Source organism: Octopus bimaculoides, chromosome 10 (assembly GCF_001194135.2).
Source record: "Octopus bimaculoides isolate UCB-OBI-ISO-001 chromosome 10, ASM119413v2, whole genome shotgun sequence".
NCBI classification, from domain to species: Eukaryota; Metazoa; Mollusca; class Cephalopoda; order Octopoda; family Octopodidae; genus Octopus; species Octopus bimaculoides.
The window spans coordinates 89,057,355-89,084,887 of record NC_068990.1 but is presented as its reverse complement, the minus strand read 5'-3'; the positions used below and the strand labels follow the sequence as shown (position 1 = coordinate 89,084,887).

The 27,533-nt window shown below is 35.3% G+C and overlaps 1 protein-coding gene across 1 annotated transcript in view; it reads left to right on the top strand.

Moving 5' to 3' along the window:
* LOC106869413 (MFS-type transporter SLC18B1) overlaps positions 1-27,533 on the top strand; it is a 45,431-nt gene that overhangs the window by 8,421 nt on the left and 9,477 nt on the right. The window contains exons 2-10 of the mRNA XM_014915143.2: positions 8,440-8,747; positions 16,761-16,856; positions 18,469-18,542; positions 20,607-20,766; positions 22,382-22,450; positions 23,339-23,429; positions 24,420-24,559; positions 25,571-25,669; positions 26,412-26,506. Of these exons, the coding sequence (XP_014770629.1) occupies positions 8,508-8,747; positions 16,761-16,856; positions 18,469-18,542; positions 20,607-20,766; positions 22,382-22,450; positions 23,339-23,429; positions 24,420-24,559; positions 25,571-25,669; positions 26,412-26,506 (1,064 nt within the window). The 5' untranslated portion in view covers positions 8,440-8,507. The remainder of the gene's footprint in view (positions 1-8,439; positions 8,748-16,760; positions 16,857-18,468; positions 18,543-20,606; positions 20,767-22,381; positions 22,451-23,338; positions 23,430-24,419; positions 24,560-25,570; positions 25,670-26,411; positions 26,507-27,533) is intronic.

Below are 27,533 nucleotides of genomic sequence, written 5' to 3'. Positions count from 1 at the left end.
AATTGGAGGAGTTTCAGATCATTCTTCCTCTTCCCGAATTTGTTTCCTCATAAATCTCTTTAACATGCATATCTTTAAATGACATTTTGTCGAAACATTACAAAATGTTGATGTTTCGAGCTATAAATCTACAAAAAAAAAAAAAGAAAAAACGAATTTTCCCCAACTTCTTGGGTGCTAAGCTAGGTTGTGAGGGTGCTGCTCATCTCATGCCACTAGAGCTTTTACCAACTTACTCTCTCAGCCCCAAAAGGTCATCCTCAAACTAGACTTTAGGAATGCCTTCAGTTCCATCAGTCGGGATGTCACCCTCCGGGTAGTAAGGGAGAATGCCCCACATCTCTCAAGCTTATCAGAAGCCCTCTTACCTCTCTTTTGGTGACCACCTCATCCTATCTGCCTCTGGAGTCCAATAAGGTGACCCACTTGGGCCTGCTCTGTTTGCACTGGGTAATGATGATGTTACCACGACGGGAGCTGACCTAGACTTGAATGTCTGGTATCTCTACGATGCTTGTTTTGGTGGGGTAGGCTCTCCCCCCCGACAAAGTCCTTGCAACTGCGAGGACGATGATTGAGGAACTTGGTCGTAGGGGGCTTAACCGTAACAGTTTCAAATGTGTGCTCTGGCTCCTTAGCCATCCAGTTTCACATCAGCAGACTGTAAACTTGTTTACAGACTCCTTCCCTTCTATCGCGGTTCCTCCTTCATCAGCATGGTGCTCCGTTGGAGCCCCAAATTACCGACCGAGCTTCCGAGTCCATCTTTCGACTCAAGATGGTTAACCTTGAGTAACTTCTAAAAAACTTTGAGGTAATTGAGGCCAACCAAGATTTTTTAATACTTAGGAATTACTTGTCGATTCCTAAATTGTATTTTCTCAGAGTTAGTCCTTATAGATTCTTGTCATCTCTCCGATGCTTTGATGATCCAATCTTCAGGAAACTCGAAAGCTTGGTCATTGTCAGATTCTCTCCAGAGTCCCACGACCAGGATGCTTTGCCCAAACGGTTTGGGGGCCTAGGTTTGCGTAGTGCTTATATCTCTATCTCTTCCCTGTTTTGCTTTCTCTCCAACATGAACTAGTTCCAACAAGGAGATGGATGAAGTTCTGTTACAGTGGAGAGAGCTGGGTTTGTCAGTTCCTGTTACAATTGAGGATAGACAAAAGCAGAGAGTATGGGACAATCTGCGCTCAAGTGTCACTTTCGACTCTCTCTTTGATCAACCTGATCAATTTTCAAGGTGCCGCCTACTTCCTGCTTGTGAAAAATTCTAGACACATTGGTGGTCTACTCAGTCTAGATGAGCTCCGCATTTCCATCGCACTCAGAATGGGAGCCGACGTCTGTAGGGGACTGAGATGTTGCTGTGGTAGGCCCCTTGAATCCACAGGTTTTCACGGTTTGTTTTGCCGCCTAAATGCCGATCACTTCGCTCGTCACACCGAGCTAAACTTGATCATTTAGCGGGCCCTGTCTCGGGTTAATATCCCCTCAGAACTGGAGCTGGCGGGATTATCCAGAAGTGATGTGAAGAGTCCAAATGATCTTACCCATTTTTTCCTGGGCAAGAGGTAGGTGCCTCATCTGGGATGCCACAGTCTGTGATTCCTTTTGTCCCTCCCACATCCTGGATGCTGCGTAAATGGGAGGACCACTGCTTCCGTAGCTGAACGGAACAAAATTTTTAAGTATTGAGACCTGTCAGTGAACCATCTCTTCCAGCCTGTGTCATTTGAGACGTTTGGAAGGGGGTTGAGCCGCTAACGCCGAAGTTCTTGTCGTTGTTGGCGGCTCGCCTTACCGAGGTGTCAGATGATGCCCATGAAGGTGCTTGGCTGTTTCAACGCCTTAGCCTCGCTATCACCCATGGTAATGCCATGAGCATGTTGACTTGCTTCAGTAAGTTCCGTCGAACCTTGTGGTGTGCAACCAATTGAAGTACTTGGTGTTGCATTGATGTTTTTTCCCCGTTTTTCTTTCTTTTTTTTCTCTTTCTTTTTCTTTCTTTGTTCCTCTTTTTCCATTTTTAGTTTTGGCTATTAGATAAACGGATATGTATACACCAGCATTATATATAGGTTACATATGATTGCTCTTATAATATATAATTAGAAAATAAAAGTACCTAATGAATACATTCTTCATGAAACAAAAATTTAAGTCCTGAAATAGGGAATCAATTATTTGCTTCTCTCTCTCTCTCTCTTGGTGTGTGTGTGTGTGTGTGCACGCGCACGTCTGTAATTGTTTATATATTTAAATATTTATACACATACGTACACACACACATACACATACTGCTGAAAACATATACATATGTGTGTATGTTTGTATTTGTGCACGGTGTGAGTGATGAAAGGCTAAGTCTGCCTAAACAGGATTTGTACTAAGAAAGCTTGCAAGTGCAACAGACCTGATTTTAACTGAGGAAAGGACACGGGATTGTCTCGTGCCTTCACCAGTCTGTTTAATTATATCAAATGAAATGGTGCTCTTTATATTTTTTAAGCCTAGTTAGTATCGATCTGCTGGGTAAAGGCGATTATCTTCTCTCATGCCGATATTATTTCACAGTTGTTTGTTTACTTGATGTAGACATGCCTATGGTTCCCCATCGAATTCGACCACTGTATGTATATGCATTAATGGCGAAAGTAAAGAATACGTACACCCGGAGTTTAGGGTTAGGATTAGGGTTAGGGTTTTTGTTATGCCGAAAACGGGTGGTGTACGTATTCTTTACCTTCGCCTGCATTAACTACATATATATATATATTTATTTCTTTATTTCCCACAAGGGGCTAAACATAGAGGGGACAAACAAGGACAAAAGGATTAGGTCGATTCCATCGACTCCAGTGCGTAACTGGTACTTATTTAATCGACCCCGAAAGGATGAAAGGCAAAGTCAACGCGCATATTTGGACGTTGCTTCAGTATAGATTTACAGTGTCAGTGTGAGGAGAGATCGTTCACCCTCTTTTTCAGCCTAGCCTCTTTAAGAGATTGTTCACCCTCTTTTTCAGCCTAGCCTCTTTATCTATGTCATTAGAGAAGATTGTGTTGGTGAATGACGTCGTGTATCAGAATCGAAGGATTGCCGCTTGTTGTTTTACACCTTTAACTTTTGTGGGATTCTTTCGGTTTATAGTCATAAAATGAAAGTGGAAAATTATTGTAAGCAATCGTCTTTAAGAAATAGAAATTCTGAAAAAAACTCTTTTCTAAAATCGTGTTCTCCGAATTTTTAAATGTGGATTTTCAAGAAAATCTCTGAAAAAAGGATAAGTTAAAAGTCAAAAATGAAAAAAACCTGGAAACCTTTTTTGTTTTTTGTAAAATATGAATTTCTTGATAAAAACATAGGAGTCACAAGACAGCCAAAATTGGGTGATGTGTCTACTCAACACGTCTGTTTGAACGTTGCTGCCATACAATATCAATATTTCCACTTTCGTGCGCATAAAGTTCAGTAGTATGGGATACATGTGTCATCATTAGAATTCTTTTAGAGTGTGTAAAGAAGGAAAGAACCCTCATCTGCAATTTTGATGAAATTTAAATCATAAGTATTCCAGTTCATTAGAGAAAATATAACAGAAAAGTTTAATTCTTCAATTGCATGTAACACGGGCAACGCCGGGTATCTCTGCTAGTCATATATATATATCATATATATATATATATATATATATATATATATATATATATATATATATATATATGTATATATATATATATCCTATATAGCACACACACACACACACACACATATATATATATATATCATATATATGTATATATTATATATATATATCATATTCATATATATGTATATCAAAGCATGGCAGACAAAAATGCTGAGTAGCATTCATTCATCTTTACATTCTGAGTTCAAGTTCTGTTGAGGTTGACTTTGCCTTTCATCCTTTTGGTATTGATAAAAACAATACCAGTTGAGTGCTGGGGGGGGCAGTGTAATCAACTTATCCCTGGCTTCACCCACAAAATTATTGACCTTGTGCCTAAATTTGAAATCAAAAATTAAATATTCATAAACCATCAGGTGTTTTTTTTTTGTTTTTTTTTTTAAATAACAGTTATTTAGATGCAGCAGTGATGACACGTCTACATCTTCATCATTGCATATATCGGTCTATTTAAAATTATTCATATGTATACAGCAATGAAGATAAATGTATTTATTAATACATATAATTTGGATATTTAAATCATTCAATCTTGCATAAATGCATGTATATGCATGTTTGTGTGTACATGCATGATTCATGAAATTTATATCCATAGATATCCAGTGAAATACACTTCAATTTTGCATAATCATATTGTTAAGACCATGTATAATCATCAGTTTTTGTTTGTTTTGCATAGTTGTTTTACACACTTAGAATTGAAGTTATTCTTGTTTTCATCATTTTAGTATATTTTTTGTGAGGATTTTCTGTTTCATTTGATGGGTGGCTGTTTTGTCCCCTATGCCCTTATGTCACTTTGATGCTGTCCTCCAGCACATTGATGAATGTTTTACGAATAGATAGTGTTACAGAAAGAACACCAGCACTGGTGCCATTTGCATGACACCAGTATCTGCCACAACTGCGGTTTTATTTGGCTTGATGGGTCTTTTTCACAAGCGCAACATAATGTGAGGCCCAACACACAAAAGGTGCTTTCATGTGCCACCGGCATTGGTCACCTTGCCTCCAATGCTCGAAAGGTGCTTTTTATGTGCCACTGGCATGGGTGCCAGTTACGTGACACCAGCATTGGCCACAACTATGATTTCACTTTGCTTGATGGGTCTTCTCAAGCACAGCATATTGCCAAAGGTCTCGGTCACTAGTCATTAACTCCATGAGGCCCAAAGTTTGAAGATCACCACCTTGTCCTATGACTTCTTGGGTCTACCTCTACCACAGTATCCCTCCACAATTAGAGATCGGCAGTTCTTTACATAGCTGTCCTCATCTATACACATCAGATGATGATACCAGCACAGTCAACTCTCTTGCACACCACATCTGATGCCTCTTATGCCCAACATTTCTCTCAAGATGCTTACACTCTGTCGTACATGCACACTGACATTGCACATCCAGTGAAGCATACTGGCTTCATTTCTTTCAAGCCTATGTCTGTCCTCGTCTGTCACAGCTCATGTTTCACTGCCGTGGTGTAACATAGCTGTTCACATCATACAGTTTGTTTTTCACTCTGAGGGAGAGGCCCTTTGTTGTCAGCTGAGGTAGAAGTTCTCTGAACTTTGACTAGTCTATTTCTTTTTTCACAGCTACCCTCTTGGAGCATCCACCTCCACTACTAACTTGGTCACCTAGATAATGGAAGCTATATACTACCTCTATTTACTCCACTGGCAGTTGATGGAGTCTATTTTCTGTACATTTTTAGTGTTTTTTGTACCTGTGCTTCTTCTATACACAAAAGCTATTTTCCTTGTTAATCTTCCTCTGATATTGTTGCACCTCTTATGTGTCCATAGCTGACACCAGGTACGTCTTATGGAGTTTATACCTCTGCTTTTTCTACAGGTCGAGCTGGGTCATCTACCTGACGAAATTTGTGATTTGTCTGCTTTTCTACTTACTAAGACTTTGGTTTTTACTTGGTTAACTCTAAGGCCCTTCAGTTCTAGACATTACTTCCATGTACCAAAATTAAAAATTATCATTAATTCATCATAATAATATATAAAATATATTAATACATCATTATCGTTATCATTGTCATCATTTAACATCCACTTTCCATGCTGGCATGGGTTGTATGGTTTGACAGGAACCGGCCAACTGAAGGGCTGTTCAGGCTACATGTCTGTCCTGGCATGGTTTCTACAGCTGGATGCCCTTTCAAATTCAAATGACTTAACTGATGTTGAATTAAAGATGAGAGGCCTGCTTTTGGATTCTGTATCATATTTATAATTCATTTGATTTAGCATCCACTTAATTTTGGGGGAAAATAGATATATTGACTTACAGATGCTCAAACTGAGTGTTACTCATTTCACACCATTCTCACCACTCAGAGGTGGGTGGTGGGGCTTATATGTGAAGGTCATGGAATGTACTCCTCTTCCTGTCACCAATAAAACACACAACAGAAGTTCTTAAATTTGTTTCATCTAAAATAAAATAATTAATACTTTATATCATTATATTCCATTTTTTAAAAATTTTTTGTCCCTTCCACATAATTGTTTGTTGTGTTTGACATCTCTTGTGATGCGGTTCCTATTTAACATCTGAGGCGATGTAACATAGAATGACTATGCAGTTTTATTTATAACCATTTATTTCAATTATTTTCTTTTTCTTTTGTTCAGGTAGAATAAGTTTTTGTTAAGGTTGTACTTGATGTATAACAAAACCTTAGCATTGTCAATATTAATTATTATTATTATTATTATTATTATTATTATTATTATTATTATTATTATTAAATAATGTTATTATTGTTGGTCATTTTTCATTTTCAAATACCGTGTCAAATGAATGTAATGCACACTAGGCTTTTGAATTTTAATGTGATGTTTTCATTTTTCATTCTCATCTTATGTGGTATGTGTATCTGTATGAAAGAGAGTAAGTATTTTTTAAAAAAGCATTCTCTGTGTCTGCATAGAACAGTGATTGCACCTTTAATACCCATTGTTTGTGTGTTTTAAAAAGAATGAATGAGTTTTTCATAAGGATTCTTTGTGAGTATCTGTATGTATCTGTGTGTTTGTGTGTATGTATTGTATGCTTCAGGTCACTCCAAGTATTACCAGTGTTATGTAATCTACTGCAATAAAATTGGTCACAGGTGACTAAACCAGTACTCCCATGCCTACCAGGTTAATCTGGTGATGAGAATAGCTGACAAATTCAGTAGGACAAACGCAAGGATGGAGAAACCCAGCTAGGGTCAGTGACTATCTACCAATAACATACTAGACAAATAAATACTTCAGATCATGAATGAGTATTATAAGGCCACTTGCAAGTGATTGGACCTTCTGCTCTTGCCAAAACATGTGTCTTGGAAAGGGATAAATAGAGCTCCTTGGACATAGTGGAAGGGACCTCTGTATTGACCTATCACTTCATGGCTGGGTTCAGAAGAAAAAAAAAAAACAACGATGAGACTTATGCCTTGGAGGGGAACTTTCTAGGTGCAATCTTATGGTCATTCATGATCAAAAGAGGTCTTTACCCTTTTAGTTATATAACTATAATATGTATATATATATTTTTTTTTTTTTTTTTTCAACCATATAGTTTCAAGTTCAGTTTGATTGTGTGGCATCTTGGGCAAGTATCTTCTACTATAGTCTCAGGTTGGTCAAAACTTTGAGTAGATTTGGTAGAAAACAGAAAATTTTGAATCTTGATAAACTCTTTTTTAACCTTGTTTTTACCTATGATTTATGAGCATAATACTTTTGCCCATGTTTAAATACAGGTAATATACCGGTAGTATTTTGGATACATTTATCCCTTAGACAGTTATTTTAACCTCTAACTCAACTAACCTATATATATATATATATATATATATATATATGTATATGTATGTATGTTTCACAAAATTTATCAGTATATTGTAATTGTTGTAAGACTGGTCAGTAATTTGTATTACAAATAGAATGCAGTTAATGTATATAATGAAACTGAAAAACAAATCACAAAGTACATATCAAAGTGAATGTATATTACCCATATCTAAGCTTAAGTTTCATATCTTTCATGACAATAATCAGTTGGAGAAAGGCTATATTTAGTGATATTGTGGCTTTTAATGAGCTCTATCTATAGGTGTCACTAAATGGAAATGAGTCAAAGCAAAACAAATTAAATGAAGCAGTTATAGAGATGCAAGCATGACTGTGTGGTTTAGAAGCTCACTTTGCAATCATGTGGTTTTGGGTTCAGTCCCTCTGTGCAGCACCTTCTACTATAGCTCTGGGCTAACCAATGCTTTGTAAGGTAAGCAGAATCTGTGTGGAAGCCTGTTGTATGTGTGTCTTTGTTGTTCTTCCCCCATTAAAAGCCCTTCAAGGCAGTGCCCCTGTATGGCTGTAGTCCAATGACTTAAAAAAGTAAATAAGTTACAATATAATAGTAATCCTATAGGTGTAAACATTACAGAAAGTGAGAGTGCACAATTGATGCAATATTTAAGATTTTAAATCATTTCAAATTCTTATATGAGTTCTATAAATGACCATGTTGATATTCCTTTGCCTTAGTTTTCAGACTCTTTTCCTTAGTAGCTTGTCTCACTGTTTCAGCCCCTGCCATTTCTAAATTCATTGATCATAAACCAATGTAAAAATTCATTTTTCATAAAAAAATTTTTTTTAATATTTTGTTTTTACTACTCTTATATTCTTTTTCATTTCTTTTCCAGAGTTATTTTAATCCAAAATTTGCTGAAGCTGACTCGTGTGGGATGTTAAAAAATACTTTGACGAAAAAATGCCTAATGCTTTTCTTGTACGATCTAAATCACGGACAGAAGATTATTTTCACAATGATCCTAAAGTTGTGGAAGCAGTTTCAAATCTTAAATCAGTGCCTTCTGACACAGATTCTAACAACAGATTCTTATGGTCCAGTCTTTCATATGACCAAAAACTTCTCATTGGTGGAATATGTTTGAGTGACCTTTTATCATCAATATCTCTTTCCATTATGGCACCATTTTTCCCAAAAGAGGTTTTTATTGTTTTTGTTTTTAATTTGTTTGATGTTTTTGCTTTTAAAGAAAAGTTTGTATGATTATCGAAACATTTGGGTGATTATTGAGAAAATATGAGTGATTATGACAAAATTTGGGTAATTGTGAATATTTTAGTGATAATTGTACGAAGTTTGATTAACTATGGTAAAAATTTGGATGATTAGGGTAAAACATTTGTTGAAGCTAAGTTTATTGTCATCCAAGTATACTAACTCATCAATGATCCAAATTTTTCATAGCTCCTTGTTTATGTTCGTCTTCACCTTCCTGGTTATTTTATTATTGTCATGGCCGTCACTGTCCCCCTCCCCTTTCTTCTTCTTAACCAGTTAGTATGTTAGGATTTATAAAAGTAAAAGAAAGAAAGAGTCTAATGAGAAGCTGCCCTAAGAATTATTAAAATGATTTGCACATGGCTGAAAAGAATTAAGGTCATATCTGGGAAACAAGAAGAAATGACATCCACAAGACAAGTGTTTGAGGAAAGAAATTACAAGAATTGAAATAATTCTGAGAAGTAGTTGAGGAAACAACACTGAAAGCATGAGAGTTAGTAACAATATGAGTCAGTTGAATAGTAAACCTTAAGAGGCAGTACAAGAGTAAAAGTTTGGCTCAACAATGACCATATAAATATTTATAGAATAGAGATAAAGAAGCATAGAAGAAGAATACTGCAGATAAATTATATCATTAATTTCATTCTAAAGTTAAGATACTTTATTTCTTGAGGTAAAGTGAAAAATAATAGATAACAGCTCTCAAGGTGGAAGAGTGACAAGTATAATAAAGAATATAACTTTCAGAGATACTCTCTTCTAAGATTGCACCTTCAATACAGCCTATGTGAACTTTTACACCATCTCAAGAATCATTTGTTTCAGAAAAAATACAATTTCAAAAGAAATTATGTATTTCCTTGTTTTCTATAAACTTCCATCCATTTTACAGTTTGTTCAAAATAACTGTGGAATTTCCATGGATACTGCTTGTAGTAGTAGTAGTAGTAACAGCAATAATAATAATAGAGGACCATTCTTTAGGAGCAGTACCTCCCAATAAAAAATGATTCAGATTTTGATTACTCATCCAACTCATGCAATAATGATGATAATAATAATAATAATAATAATAATAATAATAATAATAATGATAATAATAATAATGATAATTTATGATGTCCATGTCTTTCTCAAGATCAGTAACAGTATGAATGAAGTGTATTGGTTTTAATCAGGAATTGAAACATTGCTTAGTGTTGTTTAACCATATGTAATCCCTGTCTAAATAGTCTGAGAATCAAAGATATTCTATCCTTGTAGTATATTAAAGACTATAAACCTCCTTCAGTGTGTCCTTTGCATGCTGAAATTAGTTGTGTGATTTGCTGCAGATCTAGCTATTATTTGTAGCAGGCCAAGTGACTATGAAGAGGTTTGAAGGCTATATTGCTAGGATGTGATATAAATAGACTAATGCTGTCCACTTATATCACATGTACCAGCACTTATATTGCATGTTCTATATCACATGACAATCTTTATTGGGGTAAAATGTATCATCTGTTGTAGAGGCAAACCAAGGACAACATTGAAAGAAATTATGAACTTGAATAAGAGGAAATTTAATTTCACACATGAGATGATAGAGAATAAGTGGGTCTTGAGATACGTCATACTACAGACTTGTCCAACTCATGCTAATATGGAAAAATGACTATTAATTCATCTTCATCATTTTTAATGTTCACTTTTCCATGCTTGCAATGGTCTAACAGAATTCATAGAATTAGATTTTTTAATGACCAGATGCCTTTCTTTCACTAACTTTTACCTGTTTCCAAGGATGGTAATATTTTCTTATAGCTAGATAGAAGTTCAGAAACAAAGGGCATCACTTGATTGATGGTGACACCTGCTTACAATTATCATGTGATGTCAAAACAAGGAGACACAAACACAAACACACACACACAAAGCACATATATGATATATGTATGTATATACACACACACACACATTTATGTATGAGAGATAAAAATCTTTCAGTTTTCATCTATGAAATTCACTCACAAGGCTTTGGTTGACCCAGGGCTATACTAGAAGGTGCCATGCAGTAGGACTGAACCAAAACCATGTAGTTGAATTGCAGACTTCTTAACCACACAAGCCTGCACCTTGGATATCAATATGAAATGTAAATCTTGTGATAAACTAATTTCTTAGCCTTGGGACAGTGGTATTTTTCTTTCACTTAAAATCTTGATAAATTGAATGTCATCTGGGAACATCATAATGGTTTTTTGTGCTCACTGTGGATACATTTGTCCTTAAAGGTTCCATTATCTGAATTTAGGAAATTATTAAGTAAGAGAAAAAGAAAAAAAAGAGTTAAATGATGCCCTTCTGAACTCTTATATCTGAAAAAGTGTACAAACAATGAACTGTATTCTTAAAATGTTGTTTCTGACATGTATTTTCAGTTTTATCTCTAATTTCTGATATTATCATAAAATATGCCACCTTTCTAATCATTTCTCACTGTGCATTGAATTTAAAACATGGAAAATGTTCATGACTTTGTATGTGTATATTTGCCTCTCTCACTTTCAATCTTTCTCTTTTACTTATACACACATGCACACACTCACATGCACATACATACACACACATATATGTGTATTGTATATATTGTTTTTGTTTGCTGGGGGTGGGAAATAGGCATTGGACTGAGGTTTGGTGGTGTAGGGGCAGGGAAGAGAGAAGAAGTATACGTACACAGATGTATGTGTGTGTGTATGTAGTCTTGCATTTGTGTATGAAGGCATCTGGTGTCACTGAAATGCCAACCTTACTTCTAACATCATTATGTCACCTACCTTGATCAATAGCAGCCCATTTTCCAGTAGCCATCTTGGACTTCCTGTCTTTCTTCATTCAGTACCCTAAGCTTGAATGAGCTGGGTTTCTGTTAGACGCCTACAAAACTTTAAGTTGCATGGAACTGAATCAAACTTTTAAATAATAATAATGTATGTAAATTCTACTAATGTGTTGAGTACTCCTTTCTTTCATTAATTCACTCCATTGTATGTATATATAAATATAAATATATATATATATATATATATATATATATATATATATATATATATATATATATCCTGTTGAGCTGAGTGAAATCATAGTCATGGCCAATGCTAGTGCCATCTGACTGGCACCTATGTTGGTGGCATGTAAAATGCACTGCTTGAGCATTGGGCCTCATGGACAGTGACAAGTGATCGAGACCTTTGGTGATATACAGTGCTTGTGTAGATCTGTCAAGCCAAGTGAGACCATAGTCGTGGCTAATGCTTGGTGTCAGGTGAATGGTACTTGTGTTGGTGACACGTAAAAAACACTCACTACATTCTCGGGGTGGTTGGCATTAGGATGCAGAAAGATACCTATTTCTGTCTCTCTGTCACACTCTAACCTTTGATCATCTGACACAAGACCACCTCCTCCAATGCCCCCTCCCCTCCCAAAGGAGCTTTGTCTTGCAAAATACTTGGTGACCCTGCCTGTGCTGGTGCCACATAAATTGCACCCAGTCCACTTTGCAGGGTAGTTGGTGTTAGGAAGGGTATCCAGCCATAAAAATAAACCATGTTAAAACAGACACTGAAGCCTGGTGCAGTCTTCTGCCTAGCCAGCTCCTGTCCAAACATCCAACTCATGCCAGCATAGAAAGCAGATGTTAAATGATGATATATATTCATGTATACATATGTACATTACAGTAAAAAAAAATCAAACAAGCCTCAAAAATTCAAAACACATTTTCAACCGTAATTATTGAATTATAAAATGTAAATAGAATTTACAATTAAATTTCTTGGAGTAATCATACGTAACAAAAATCTCAACAGAGCCAAAATAACTCTGGAGAACTTATAGTGGGGGAATCTCTTCATTAGGACTGTTTTGTTTTTCAAAATGTTTTTCTTATGTCATATATCCCAAAGGTCAGTTGGAATTTTGTTATGACTTTTAACTGACTATTGTTTGATTTCTTTTTGTAATTTAATTTACACTTAAAATGATTAGAATCATTATTCAGATTATTCCAAACCCTACAATAGATAACCAACTGACACAGCATTACACCAAAGCCTTGTGAATGGATTTGGTAGAAGGAAACTGAAAGAACTATGTTCTGTGACTGAGCCTGGTGCAACCTCTGACTCACCAGTCCTCAATCAAACTATCCAGCCCATGCCAGCATGGAAAGCAGACATTAAACAATGATGATGATGATAAATGTATGCTTGCATATTAATATTGTCTCCATTTGTGTGTGTGTGTGTGCATGCATGCATGTTTCGTTCTTTCGCTGCTTTTTGTCAATAGGCTGCAACTAGGTTAAGGCACTGCCTTCAAGGTTAGCCAGTCATATTGACCTTAGTACTTATTTCAGTTTGACACATTGTATTTATCTATAATTTATCATTTGCATTTTATGTAATCTACACACACACTTGAACATAGATCTGCACATGTATACATATTTATAAGCACACACATAAATATGAATATCATCATCATCTTTATCATCATCACTGTTTAATGTCTACTTTTCCATGCTTGCATGGGTTGGATGAAATCTGTTGAGGTAGATTTTCTATAGCCAGATGTCTTTCTTACTTCTAACCTTCTCTTGTTTCCAAATAAAGAAATTTTTTCCCATGGTTGGACATGCTTTCACTGTGGGTTGGAAATGAAGGACACCACTTGTATAACAGTGACACTTATTTACAACATTCATCTCTCTCTCTCTCTCATACATACACTTATCTCATTTTCCTTTCTTTCTTTCTTTCTTTCTTTCTTTCTTTCTTTCTCCCTCCCTCTCTCCCGCCAACCCTCACTACACTCATTATATTCTTACGTCAATCTAATTTCCACTTGACAGCGTGTTTATTCATAAATAAACTGCTTAATGAACTGGAGGTCGGTGATCAGTGCAGGTGTTTATCAAACTTAGCGTAATGTCGTCATTGTTGTCATCATCATCATCATCATCATCATCATCATCATCATCATCATCATCATCACCATCAGCAGCATCACCACCACCATTGTTTTTATTTCCATTATCAGCTTTTTCATTGTTATAAGTCTATTTTTTTTACTTACACGCATTACCTAGGTGATTGGAAATTCTTATCCAATTAACTGAATTCACAATAGTAGGTGATAAGCTACTGGATTTCAGTATCTTAATGTTGTAGGGTTTTGTTTTTGAGTTACACATGTATCAATTATATAACAGAACAAGTATAAAGCATTTATGTTTACAGCGCACTTTTGTGTACATATAAGACACTTATTATGTTCTGCCTGCTCCGAGTTTTTTTTTTATTGATGTTTATAAAGGTTTTTCTACCCTCTAATATTCTTCAAGCTTAGATCAGATTCATATGTCCTGATAATAATTTCCTCCCACTTTGTATTTACTCAGTGATAACAACTAGGATTGTGTGGATTAAGGTAGGATAATCTAGGTCAATCACTGGCTAATCTCTAGCTAATCAATCACTGACTAATCTAATCAATAATGAAAATAACAAATATTGATTATTCACACTTGGTTTGAAAGTATCTTTTTACAAATAATTTTAGCTACTTCGATGTTTTTTAGGTATTGAAGAAATTTATATATCTTAAAGTAAAGTTAAAATACAGTGGAAAGGAAACTTTGATAGCTTTTAATTCATTGAAATTGTATAAAATAACTTGAATACATTTGACTCTTTTGGCATCAGTTGTTGGTAAACATGATGTTCTGGCTTCTGTCATTTTAACTCATCATTAAAATATAAGCTTTCATGTTCATTTTAATATGAAATCAAATAAATGGTCAATTTTTATGCAACATTTTGCCAAATCTTTACTAAAAGCAGAAAAGAAAAGTATCAGGGAAAAAACTTTGGCAATTGGAGTTCTTTATTTTTATGGCTTAGCCAGAAGGAGAAGGAAGGACAGGCAGTGTCCTGATTCTTTTCAAGGCCTCCTTGGCTGGTAGGGGATAAGTTGTCCTCAGACTAGAGACCTAGTTTGAATGCATACTGCAGTGATCCCTGCTAAAGGTGTCCTTGAGCTAGATGGTAACATTAAGGTAGATAATAAGATTAAGTCTAACATCCAAAATAGAAATGATCCCTCTGACAAGCTTTCATACTGTTTCATCATCTATTAAATTTCACTCTCAAGGCTTAGGTCAGCTGGAGGCTATGGTAGAAGACAATTGTCTAAATTGCTGCACAGTGAGGTTGAACCGAAAATCAGGTAGTTGTTAAGCAAACTTCTTGATCACACAACCAGTTATGTCTGGTTAGATTGTTTACAAATGTGTTTAACTGATCATTTTAACCTAAATTTAATGCTAAATAGTTTGGTGTTTTGAAATCTTATAATTATCCTAACACTGCAATTATCCAGTATACAGTTAAATGGAAGTGGGTATATTATTATTATTGTAGTTATTATTATTTTTATCATCGCACTTCTCCTTAGATTCATTATCTTCATCACCATCATCATCATCATCAGTACCACTATCATCACCTTTATGTTCAACATTATCTTAATAGTTATCATCATTGAAATTGTATTCACTATCTTTGCTTTTATTACATATGATGAAAAATGCAAATGGTAAAGCACCAAACTTGAATCATTATTGCATTTAGTATTTATCCCTGTATGTATTTTGAGTTCAAAACCTGTAGGAAGCAGTAGCCTTTCTTTTTATTGCATATCTACAGATGTATCAAGCCCACCCCAGCAATTTATTGTCCCACCCTATGTATTTGTAGTCTTGTACCAACATAAGAAATGCACTGGGCATGGCAAAAAAAAAAACATACAAACAAAATTGTAGAAGTTATATCTGGATTCTCAACACTACACACTACCCCCCCCCCCCCCAAAAAAAAATAGCTCTGCTAGGAACAGCCTACATCCTATGCAAGGCACTATCAATTCAATAAGATAATACAATCTAAACAAAACAATTCACAAACACAAGGCACACTTCTATATAGAAAATATCCAATGAAATAAACTACCACCAGAAGGTTGATAACCCAATGCATTATACACACAACACACAATACAAACATTAATACAACAAAAGACTGCACCACACCCCATAAGAAAACGAACTGATGCAATACAATACTGGGAAGAGTTTGCACATTCCTAGCAACAAAAAGAACACACGATACTGCGCATACCCCAGCAACATGGAGATGTAGCTGGTGATGCTGTAGAAATTTACCTGAAACTATCAAATGTTGAATAATGATAATAATAATAATAATAATAATAATAATGATTATCCTTTCTGCTGTAGGTACAGGGCCTGACATTTTGAGGGGGAGGGGTGAGTTGATTATATCAACCTCAATGCATAATTGGTACTTATTTTATCAACTCCGAAAGGATGAAAGACAAAGTTGACCTCGGCAGAATTTGAACTCAAAGCCTGAAGATGGGTGGAATGCCACAAAGAATTTTGCCTGGCATGCTAACGATTCTGCCAGCTTGCTGCCTTAATAATAATAATAATGATAATAATAATAATAATAATCCTTTCTGCTATAGGCACAAGGCCTGAAATTGGGGGGTGGGACAGTCAATTAGATAGACCTCAGTATACAACTGGTACTTAAGTTATTGCCTCTGAAAGGATGAAAGGCAAAGTTGACCTCAGTGGAATTGAAACAAAAGGAGTGTATTTCAACAAAAAAAGATAAGAAAGAAATTAATGAATGATTAACTAATTGCCAACAACCTATTAGAACCTCATTAACATGTTTACAACCCTAATAACATACTATTAATAACCCATTAACAACTCATTAACAAGGTGTACATAACTTTCAGTATTTTTTTATGTTAATTGTCTTTAATTTATGTTGTTTTTCTACATTTTTTCAGGCAGAGGATCGTGGAATCAGTATTACCACATCAGGATGGATATTTGGAGTGTTTTCTTTAACTTCAGTCTTTATGTCAGTTATTTTTGGTCGTCTTGTAAGTCTCGTTTATTACTTCACATTTATTGCAAATTATATTTATATATCTTCATCATCATCATCATTTTCACATTCACTTTTCCATGCTTGGATCGGTTTGATGAAATTCATTAATGTAGATTTTCTACAGCCAGATGCCTTTCATGTCACCAACCTTTACCTATTTCTAAGCAAGGTAATATTTCTCCAGGGCCAGACATATTTCCACAGAAGATTGGAAATGAATGACTGCTTCTGTGACAATAACACTCATTTTACAGTTATAGGCATGATCAACTCAACAAGCCATGTCAGTATGCACACACACACACACACACACAAGTTGCAGTATCCTGAACAAGTTTCCTGCTATAAATCCAGGCTAACCAAGAGATATCATTCACAAATGATACGATGATATCATCATCATCATTTAACGTCTGCTTTCCATGTTGGCATGGGTTGGATGGTTTATCCTGTCCCCCTCCAACTTTTAGTTCTTGCAATTGAAAAAACCGCATTATTTATGGGATGACCCAACGTGTGTTGTGTGTATAACTGTATACATTTGCACTCAATGAAAGTTGTCAGATGTGAGCAATGTTATTGTCATTTTCCCTGACAAGAAATTTTCTTTGCACCTTTGAAGTTGTGTGAAGTAAGAGGTACCCCTACTTGAAAAACTAGCTGTTAAACAGTGCCTCAGTAAGATACACATAAATGGAAAAACAAATGAATGAATGAAGGTATATTTGTATCTGTTATCTTTCACTTATTTCAGTCATTTGACTGCGGCCATGCTGGGGCACCGCCTTGAAGGGTTTAGTCAGCTAAATCAACCCTGGGACTTATTTTTTTTTAAAGCCTAGTATTTATTCTGTTGGCCTGTTGTCAATTGGTGGTGGGGGACAAACACAGACACAAAGACACACACACATAGATAGATAGATACATACATATGCATGCACACACACACACACACACACACACATACATACATACAAACAAGCAAACAACAGGCTTCTTTCAGTTTCAGTCTACGAAATCCACTCGTAAGGCTTTGGTCGACCTGAGGCTATAGTAGAAGAGACTTGCCCAAGGTGCCACTCAGTGGGACTGAACCTGGAGCTATGTGGTTGAGAAGTAAGCTTCTTACCACATGGCCACACCTGCACCTATGCAAAATAATCTGCATCTGATGTTAGGTAAGTGCTATCTTCTAGTGTGTTTAACAAAAGATGAGTGTGAGTTGTAAGACTGGTGAGTTTGAACAGGCCTATCTTGAATGTGTTTTTTAGATAAAAGAAGGCACTTTTGATGCAGTGATGTGACAAATTTAACAAGTGTCTATGTAGGGTTTCCTCAAATTACCTTAGGTGGTCTTCTCCAGTATTGGGAGAAATGTCTTTGATGAAATTTTGTTATATCTTTTGTTCACTTATTTTTTTTTTGTCTTCATTGATTTCTTTTTGTTCAGTGTAAACCCCACCTTTGTGTTGTATTCCGCCCTTGTATTGTCTTCAATGTCTTCAGCCCTTGTGGCAAATAAAAAAAATCATTCCCTCCCCCCCCCCATTCCCATCACTGATTTTGTCGTTGTTGTTATTGTTATTATTATTAAATTTCCACAGATATCAGTTGTCGGAACTAAATTCTTGTTTTTGTCTGGATTATTTTTTGCTGGAGGATGTACAATATTATTTGGGTAAGTTGTCTATTATAATCTTTCTACTGCATAAATTAATTTGACAGTTTTCGAGAGAGCTCTTGCTTGTCTCTTCATACTTGGTGTTGTCTTTTTGTATCTGAAATGTCTTTGAGAAGTACAATCTCTTAGCCGTTTTATTCAGATCTGTTGCAAGGTACTTCATTGTGTTTCTGGACAGAACACTATATCAGTTCATCTAGTTGTTGGTAAGAATTGACATGACTATATCAGACACTGAAGCCTGATGCAGTCTTCTGCCTAGCCAACTCCTGTCAAACCATCCAACCCATGCCAACATGGAAAGCAGACGTTAAATGATGATGATGATATCATCGTATCATTTGTGAATGATATCTCTTGACAAACAGGTATCATATACACAGGAAAATTTATAGCATACTTTCTATTTTGTGAATGTGTTTTTAGCTCAGCCTGGAAGAAGGGGCTGTGTTCTTATCCTCTATTGATCCCCCAAACCTATGAGACAGACATGGTTAATGCTCTTGAAGAGCATAAAAGACATGGACAGGGAGGAAATTTCAGAGGGATGACATTCTGAGAAGGAAGGGGTTGGATGTAGTGGTCAATATGGGGTCTGTGGTTTGTGGTGTGAACGTCTTTTACTTGAGAATAAATTACTTAGAGACACCACCCTCAAACAAACAATAGTTAACTCACTGTTAACATATAGAATATTTGAGGGTTAAAAAAATAATTAGAGATTATTTTGTGGCAAGGAAAAAAAAATAGTGTTAGTCAAAAGTAATATTTTAATGATTCCAGCAACTATGGGAGACAACTCTGGACGTGTTTATATCTTACTAGAACCTTCACGCAACCTCGTCTATCAAAATTTACTGTATTAGCCAAAGTATTAATGAGAGAATTACTTAGTAGATGTACAATATTGTACGTCAATTAATATACTTTAAAGAATTGGCATATTTTTGAGACTAAGTTACTCAGTGACGTCAACTGCAGGAAAAACAGTAAGTATTAACAGATTTAATTAATGTAGCATCGAAAGGTTAATTAAAAATATTTACTTGCATAATTTTCTTAAATTTAATAGAATCTGAAGTTTACATAAAAGAATTAAGGGTCCATATTTATTCCTTCAGTGCCTAATATAATTTTAAGTTCACATCTAGATGATAAAGACATGAAATTTTCTTAATGACTGGTAAAATAATAAATGAATAATAATGTACATATATCAACATATGTACATTATTATTCATTTATTATTTTACCAGTTTCATGTCAGAGCACTGAAAAAATGCCTTGTAGTATTTCTTACAACACTTTACATTTTGAATTCATATCCTGAAAAGGTCAACTTTGCCCTTCATCCCTCTGGGATTGGTAAAATAAAATACCTGTCTAATACTGAGATCGATGTATTTATTGGTATATTAAGCTGATGTTTGAAATAAAAGTTTGTTACAAAATACTGTAATAGAAATTTTATCTCATAATATCATATTATCATTAATGTAATGATGAAATTTTTACTGAGATTTTAATTTCTGTACGAACATAATTATGGATGGTCTCAAGTATGTTAACACTGGATTAGGAGTGGTCATGTAATATGGGACCAGAAGTTGTTTCAAGTAAATTAATAACATGGAAGTAAGAGTAGTTTCAGATGAATTGGGAACAGGAGTGTTCTTAAGTGAGTTGTTAACATGGTGTCAGATGAGAGTAGAGTATTCTCAAATGGGTTCATAACACAGGAGAAGGAGGGTTTTGAGGAGGTTTGTAGTTTGGGATTAAAGTTAATCTTGATGGGTTCGTAATATGGGACTAGACATGCTCTCAAATGGGTTGGTATCATGGGGGTCAGGAGTGTTCTCAGGTGTGTTTATGACATGAAGTTGGTAACTTGAGACTGGAGGTGATCTAGTTGGTTTGGTAACATGGGACTAGGGATGGCCTCAGTCTAGGTGGGTTTGTAGAGTAGGACCAGGGGGTGATTTCTGTTATTAGGTTTGGTAGCAAAACCCCTCTGAAAAATAACAATTTCATTTCATTTTTTTCTTATTATTTTAATTTTAGATTTTTGCAGTTCCTTCCAATAGATCCAAATAACAACTTCCACTTTTTGATTCTATGTTTTGTGTTGAGAGTATTTATGGCCATTGGTTGTACAGCCTATAACTGTAGCAGTTTTACCATTATGTCTTTGGAATTCCCCGATGACATCAGTACTGCTTTTGTAAGTAAACTTATACTTTTTTTATTCCTCTTTTATACTTTTTCTCTCACTCTGTCCTTTCTTTTTGTTTTCTTTCTTGTTTATTCTCTTTCTCTTCTTTTTTTTCCTTTCTAACTTATTCTCTTTTTGTTTGTCTATCTGCCTGTTCCACATGCAGGGTCACAGCATCTTCAGGTAAGTGTGCTCAGAGTAGCACGAGGCTGAGTTGATTGAAATAAAATGTGTGCATATGTGTGTCAATCTATCTATCTATCTATCTATCTATCTATCTATCTATCTATCTCTCTCTCTATATATATATATATATATATCATCATCATCATCATCATCATCATCATCATCATTTAACATCCGTTGTCCATGCTGGCATGGGTTGGATGGCTTGACCAGAGCTGGTAAGCTGAGGGGCTGCATCAAACTCCAGTCTTATTTGTCAAGGTTTCTACAGCTGGATGCCCCTCCTAACACCAACCACTCTGAGAGTGTAATAGGTGCTTTTACACATTTACTGACATTGGGCACATTGTCTCCTTGAGGCCTATTGCTCGAACGGTGCTTTTTACGTGCCTCTGGCATGGATGCCAGTAGATGACACCAGCATTGGCCACAAGTATGATTTCACTTGGTTTGATGGGTCTTCTCAAGCACAGCATATTGCCAAAGGTCTTGGTCACTAGTCATTGCCTCCGTGAGGCCCCATGTTTAAAGATCATGCTTCACCACCTCATCCCATGTCTTTCTGGGTCTACCTCTATCACAGGTTCCCTCCACAGTTAGAGATCAGCACTTCTTTATACAGCTATCTGCATCCATATGCATCACATGACCATACCAGTGTAGTTGCCTCTCTTGCACACCACACCTGATGCCTCTTATGCCCAACTTTTCTCTCAAGATGCTTACAATCTATTGTACATGCACTCTGACATTACACATCAAGCGAAGCATACTAGCTTCATTTCTTTCAAGCCTATGCATATCCTCAGCAGTCACAGCCCATGTTTCACTGCTGTATAGCATAACTGCTTGCACACAAGCATCATACAGTCTGCCTTTCACTCTGAGGGAGAGACCCTTTGTTGCCAACAGTGGTAGGAGCTCTCTGAACTTTGCTCAGCCTACTCTTATTCTCACAGCTATGCTCTCAGAGCATCCGCCTCCACTACTGACATTGTTATTATTCTTCCTTCTTGGCATCAGTGAAAGCAAGTGCACCACTGTCCTTCCTTATACATTTTCTGCAACAATGTCCTCATTTATACTGACCCATTGTTTTACAATCTTAATACCTCACACCTATTCTTTTGTTGTAGATCATTGGCAAATCTCTTATTTCTCCCAATCTTTCTTTTAGTTTTCATGACTCATTATGTTATCTCCTGTATGATTGGAATCTTGTTCCACCCAAAGATCTAGGCTATGTCTCATTACAGATTGTTTCACAAAAACTCACAGTTGTACTTATGTTACAAGCCTCCATCTCTGCTTCCTTTTCATTTCTTCCTCCTTTATTTTACAAATCTCCACCTCTTCCTCCTTTTCACCACACACCTCATTCATTATATATTTTTGATAAAATATGATTTCTTTCTCATTGATTTTGTGCTTTTTACAGGGTATAACAGAGACGTTTGTAGGAATTGGTCTTGCAGTAGGACCGGCACTTGGCGGAGCTTTATACAGTGTAATAACTAATTTCTTTTGTTTTCTGATCAAATACCTAAATAATTCATATTGTTGAAGCATTATATGAAATTGTTTTAGATTATGAGAATTCAAATGATAAATTATGAATGAATTACAGGTGATGTAGTGTAATTAGCATATATAATAATAACAATAATAGTTTCAAATTTTGCCACAAGGGCAACAGATTTATGGGAGGGGATGAATTGATTACATTGACCCCAAAAGGATGAAAAGCAAAGTTGACCTCGACAGAAAAATAATAATAATAATGGTTTCAAATTTTGCCACAAGGGCAGGAATTTTGGGGGAGGGGATGAGTCAATTACACTGACCCCAGTGTTCAACTGGTACTTATTTTATCGACCCCTGAAAGGATGAAAGGCAAAGTTGACCTCAGCAGAATTTGAACTCAGAACTCAGAGCTCTGGCATACAACTGTGACACATAAAGAAAACTGGTGTGCAATTTGTCATGATAGCATCTCTATGACTCTATTAAAAGTTGAGGGCACAAGACACGATAAGACAAAATTGGTAGAATCACTAGAGCAAATGCCTTAGTTTAACTTTCTGTGGTTGATATATTAAGGTACTAATTAAATATTGTGTTCAGTATAATTGATTATACCTTTCCACAAAATGTATGAACTTGAGTGTATAATGGAGGCTGAATTTTAGACTTCCTTGCAGATATATTATATATGTGTGTGTTTGTGGTGTGTGTGTGTGTGTGTGTGTGTGTGTGTTTATGAATAAAAGGAAAATCCCTGTGTATATTCTAACAATGTCTTTGAATGTTTCATTTTCTTCTTTGTCCAACAAATATAGAATCAACCAATAATTCTTTTCTTATATGATTTCTATTTTCCTTTGGAAATAATCAGGTTGGAGGCTTCATCTTACCATTTGTCGTTGTTGGTTCTATATTTTGGTGTGTGGTTCCTTTCACCTGCTGGATATTATCAAAACGAAAAGGTCAGTGTTTTACTCTTTTATTCTTTTATTGGTTTCAGTCAATAGACTAATTGTTTGGTCAATGAATCAACCAACCAACCAACCAACCAACCGATCAATCAATCAATCAGTCACTTAATGATTTGGTTTGTTAGAAATAAAGAAAACCCCCAGTTTGAAGAGTTTATGTTATGATGATAAGAAACTGAATCAATTTAAACATGGAGTAAATGTAAATTTTGTAAATATAGACTCTAAAGATAAAATCCAGAAAATTATCATGAGAAAACCAGAAATAATAAAAACAATAAAAAAGCAATTGCTCCAACAAATAAATCTGTCCAATGTTGACATAAGAATGAATGTAGATCACATAATTAACCTATTCATGACATTGTTTCAAATGAATACATGTGTTTCATTACCATCATCTTTATTTTGCATCTGTTGTCACAGTCCACGTTAGTTCTTATTTGGGGTCACTACCCTCCTAGGTATGTTAGGGAGCCACACTTCACTGATATTTTGTTTTGGCATGGTTTCTATGGCTTTCCTTACACCAGCCACCTTATAGAGTATACTGGGTACATTTTACCATGTTACCAACACAATGAAGGCTGTTGTAAGCCTTAACCTTTTAGCATTCAGACTATTCTGACAAATGTAATGCTTATTTATTCACATTGTTTTGAAATTAATCATGTATTATTTCATAGCTTCCAGATTTCAATGATGTGGTTGTTAATTTTTAGAATGACATTGTAGAGGCCAGATTTAGCTATTTTGAATACCAAATGATTAGGCTGTTTGGATCAGACAGAGTCAGTTTAAACACTAAAGGGTTAAAATAAACAAGAATTCAGAGGGATTTATTGAAATGACTAACTTCTCTATTATTAAGTTAGTATTTGGTTGTATTCCAATTTAAATTTATATCAAAGGAAACTGAATAGTCTTAGGTGTGTTAATATGTAAAACAAAGGTCATCACTTCGCATTTTGTTGTTTTCAGACTGGAAAGTTGAACAGAAGAAGAATATTTTGAGGCCATTATTAAAGACTCCAATGTTAATAGTAATGTGTTTTGTAATCTTCATGTCATCAACAGTCTGGGCAGGCTTAGATCCAATACTTGAACCACATTTACGAACGGTAAGTATTTCTATTTGTAGCAGATACATTAACTTGAAATAGTTTGAAAACAATACTTCTTAAAAAGCCAAAATTTAGAGAAAGTAACTAAACACACACATATAAAACATGCTCACAAACAAGCACACTCATGCTAGCACACACACATACATTCAGATCCAAGAATATGCACTATAGAATATGCACTCGGATCCAAGAATATGCACAACATAATGGAAAGTGCAAGGAATATTAATGCAGTATATGGGGACTGGGCAGTAAGCATAAGCTAATTTCAACGGTGGCTCCAGAAATTCTATGCCAGAAGCTACAGCCTCCACGACGAGCCTTGTCCTGGAAGATCTGTAGAGCTCAGTGAGGACATCTTGCAAACCCTGGTGGAACAAAATCTCATCATAACTGTTGAGGAACTAGCAGAGAAGCTTTGATTTGTTCATTCAACCAGTCACTGATATCTGCGTGCCATTGGAAAAGCAAATTGGGTCAGTGAGTTCCTCAAACTTTCCGAGTCTAGTCGCTTGCAGAGAGTGAATGTGTGCTCATCTTTGCTGTCACATCTCATGAATGAACCTCTTTTAGACTGAATAGTGACTGGTGATGAGAAATGGCTTCTCTATAAAAATGTCAAGCACTGAAGACAGTGGGTAGGGAAAGGAGAAACACTGGCAACCCAGGCTAAAAAAGGTCTTCACCTATGTAAGGTATTGTTATCTCTTTGGTGGGATATGAAAGGTTTAGTCCACTTCAAAACCCAAACCAAACAATAACAAAGGAGATCTACTGCAAGCAGCTTAAGTGGCTTAACACTAAATACAATTCAATAGATAGTTTAATAATATTGTCTTTATATTTTTCTTTTTTATTGGCCACAAGAGCCCAGAATGAAAATCATAGATTAGTAATAAGTATTAGAGATCTACATATATGTATATAAGTTTTTACTTACTAACACACACATACATACACACACACACACACATTTATTGATATCTGTATATCTGTGTGTTTCAGTTCTCATTAAGTGGTTCACTTGTTGGCCTTGTATTTCTTCTGATATCTGTGACGTATGCCATCGCTTCACCATTCTGGGGTAAACTCTCAGACAGAGTGGTAAGTTGATATATCTCTTCATATTTTATTACAATTAATTGTACCTTATTATTGTTCTGTGACTTATTCTTTCATGTTTTACTTTGTCATATTTTACCAATCTTGTTAAAATGATGGTAAATAAAAGCTTGAATATAATATGTGTGTGTATATATATATGTGTGTGTGTGTGTGTGTGTGTGTGTATATGTGCGTGTGTGTATGTATGCATATATGTGTGTGTGTGTGTGTGTGTGTGTGTGTGTGTGGACATCCGATATGCTAGAAAAAGATCATCTACGATCTAAATTAATGTTCAATTTATCACCCTCAGTATATAAATCTCTCTCTCTCTCTCTCTCTCTCTCTCTCTCTCTCTCTCTCTCACCAGTCTTCAGTCAAATCGTCCAACCCATGCTAGCATGGAAAGCGGACGTTAAACGATGATGATGATGATGATGATGATATATATATATCATCATCATCATCGTTTAACGTCCACCTAAGAGTTGTCTTTATTTGTTTTATAAACTGAATTTTAAACCTGTATTATGTTTTTCCTTTGCAACCATGTTCATTATCTATCTATCTCTCTGCACATTCCACATGTTCTGTTATTCCCTTTTTCGTGTGTCTTGTATCTTGTATTGTGTTTATGAGTCTTTAGGACCAATAAAAAATGGTCTCCTCTTCCTTCTCCCTCCCTGACCACCACCACCACCACCACCACCACCATCAATGTATTTATTTATTTTTCTTACAGGATGATGGTAATAAATTACTTATAGCAGGATTCTTTATGATTGCATTTGTCCTTCTGTTCCTTGGACCAGTACCAATTTCTGGGATACCAGATGAGTAAGGTCTTGATTTGATATTAAAAATATAAAAATTGTTTGAGGGATGGTCATGATTTGAATGCTTTTGATTATAGGTTTGCTCAGCTGAGTTTGCCTGTGGTTAAAGAACAATGTAATGATACAATATCTATTTTAAAGCCAGAAAGCAGTTTGTTGAGGGCCAATTTGGTTACTACACGGAACAGAATGAATAGTTATGTAGAGGCTTTACTTGATTGTTCAGGCCTTACATAAGACAAATTCTGTCAAGCTGTGAAATAGCTGTAAATTCTTTTGTCATATTTGAATATTTGGTATAAAATAAACTTTAAATGATAACAATGAAAGTCCAAAATAGAAAATATTAAAACAGAAGCATAGAGAAAAAACAAAATAACTAGCTGTAAAAATGTTGTTCAGGAAAAAAAGAAGAAAGATTCTATTGTATAACTGAAATAATAAACAATTATTACACTAGCAAAACTGCTTTTATGGATTTAAGGAAACAACACAGGATTTTTTCTATTTTAAAATCATTTAAAAATGTGCAGAATAGAATAGGAGAAAATGAAATCAGTGAAGTGTAAGTAATATACTAGAAGTTTTATTAATTAGTTAGCTATTTCGTCATTAAACAAAGCCAAACAAAATGTTTGCATTCTTTGATTTGTATAAATAATGAATAATTTATTTTAATTAGATTTAGTGATTTCATTTAGTGATATTATAATGTTATATAAATTATTTTGATTGTTATTAATAATATTAGAATTCAATGTTATTAATAAAAGAAATTGTTAAAAATAATTAAGCTAGTGGGCAGCAAAAAGGGAAGAGTTGAGATGAAAATATTTTGCTATATCTAGTTATATTATTTTGCATCCTGAGTTCATATCCAGCCAAGGTCGACATAGCCTTTCATGCTTCTGGGGTTGGTAAACTATGTAACAATAATGTAGGGTTAATAATATTGATGTCACTTTACTTCCACAGTCAGTCAAACGATCAAGTCTAAGTGTGCGCGCACGTGCACTCCCCCCCCCCCC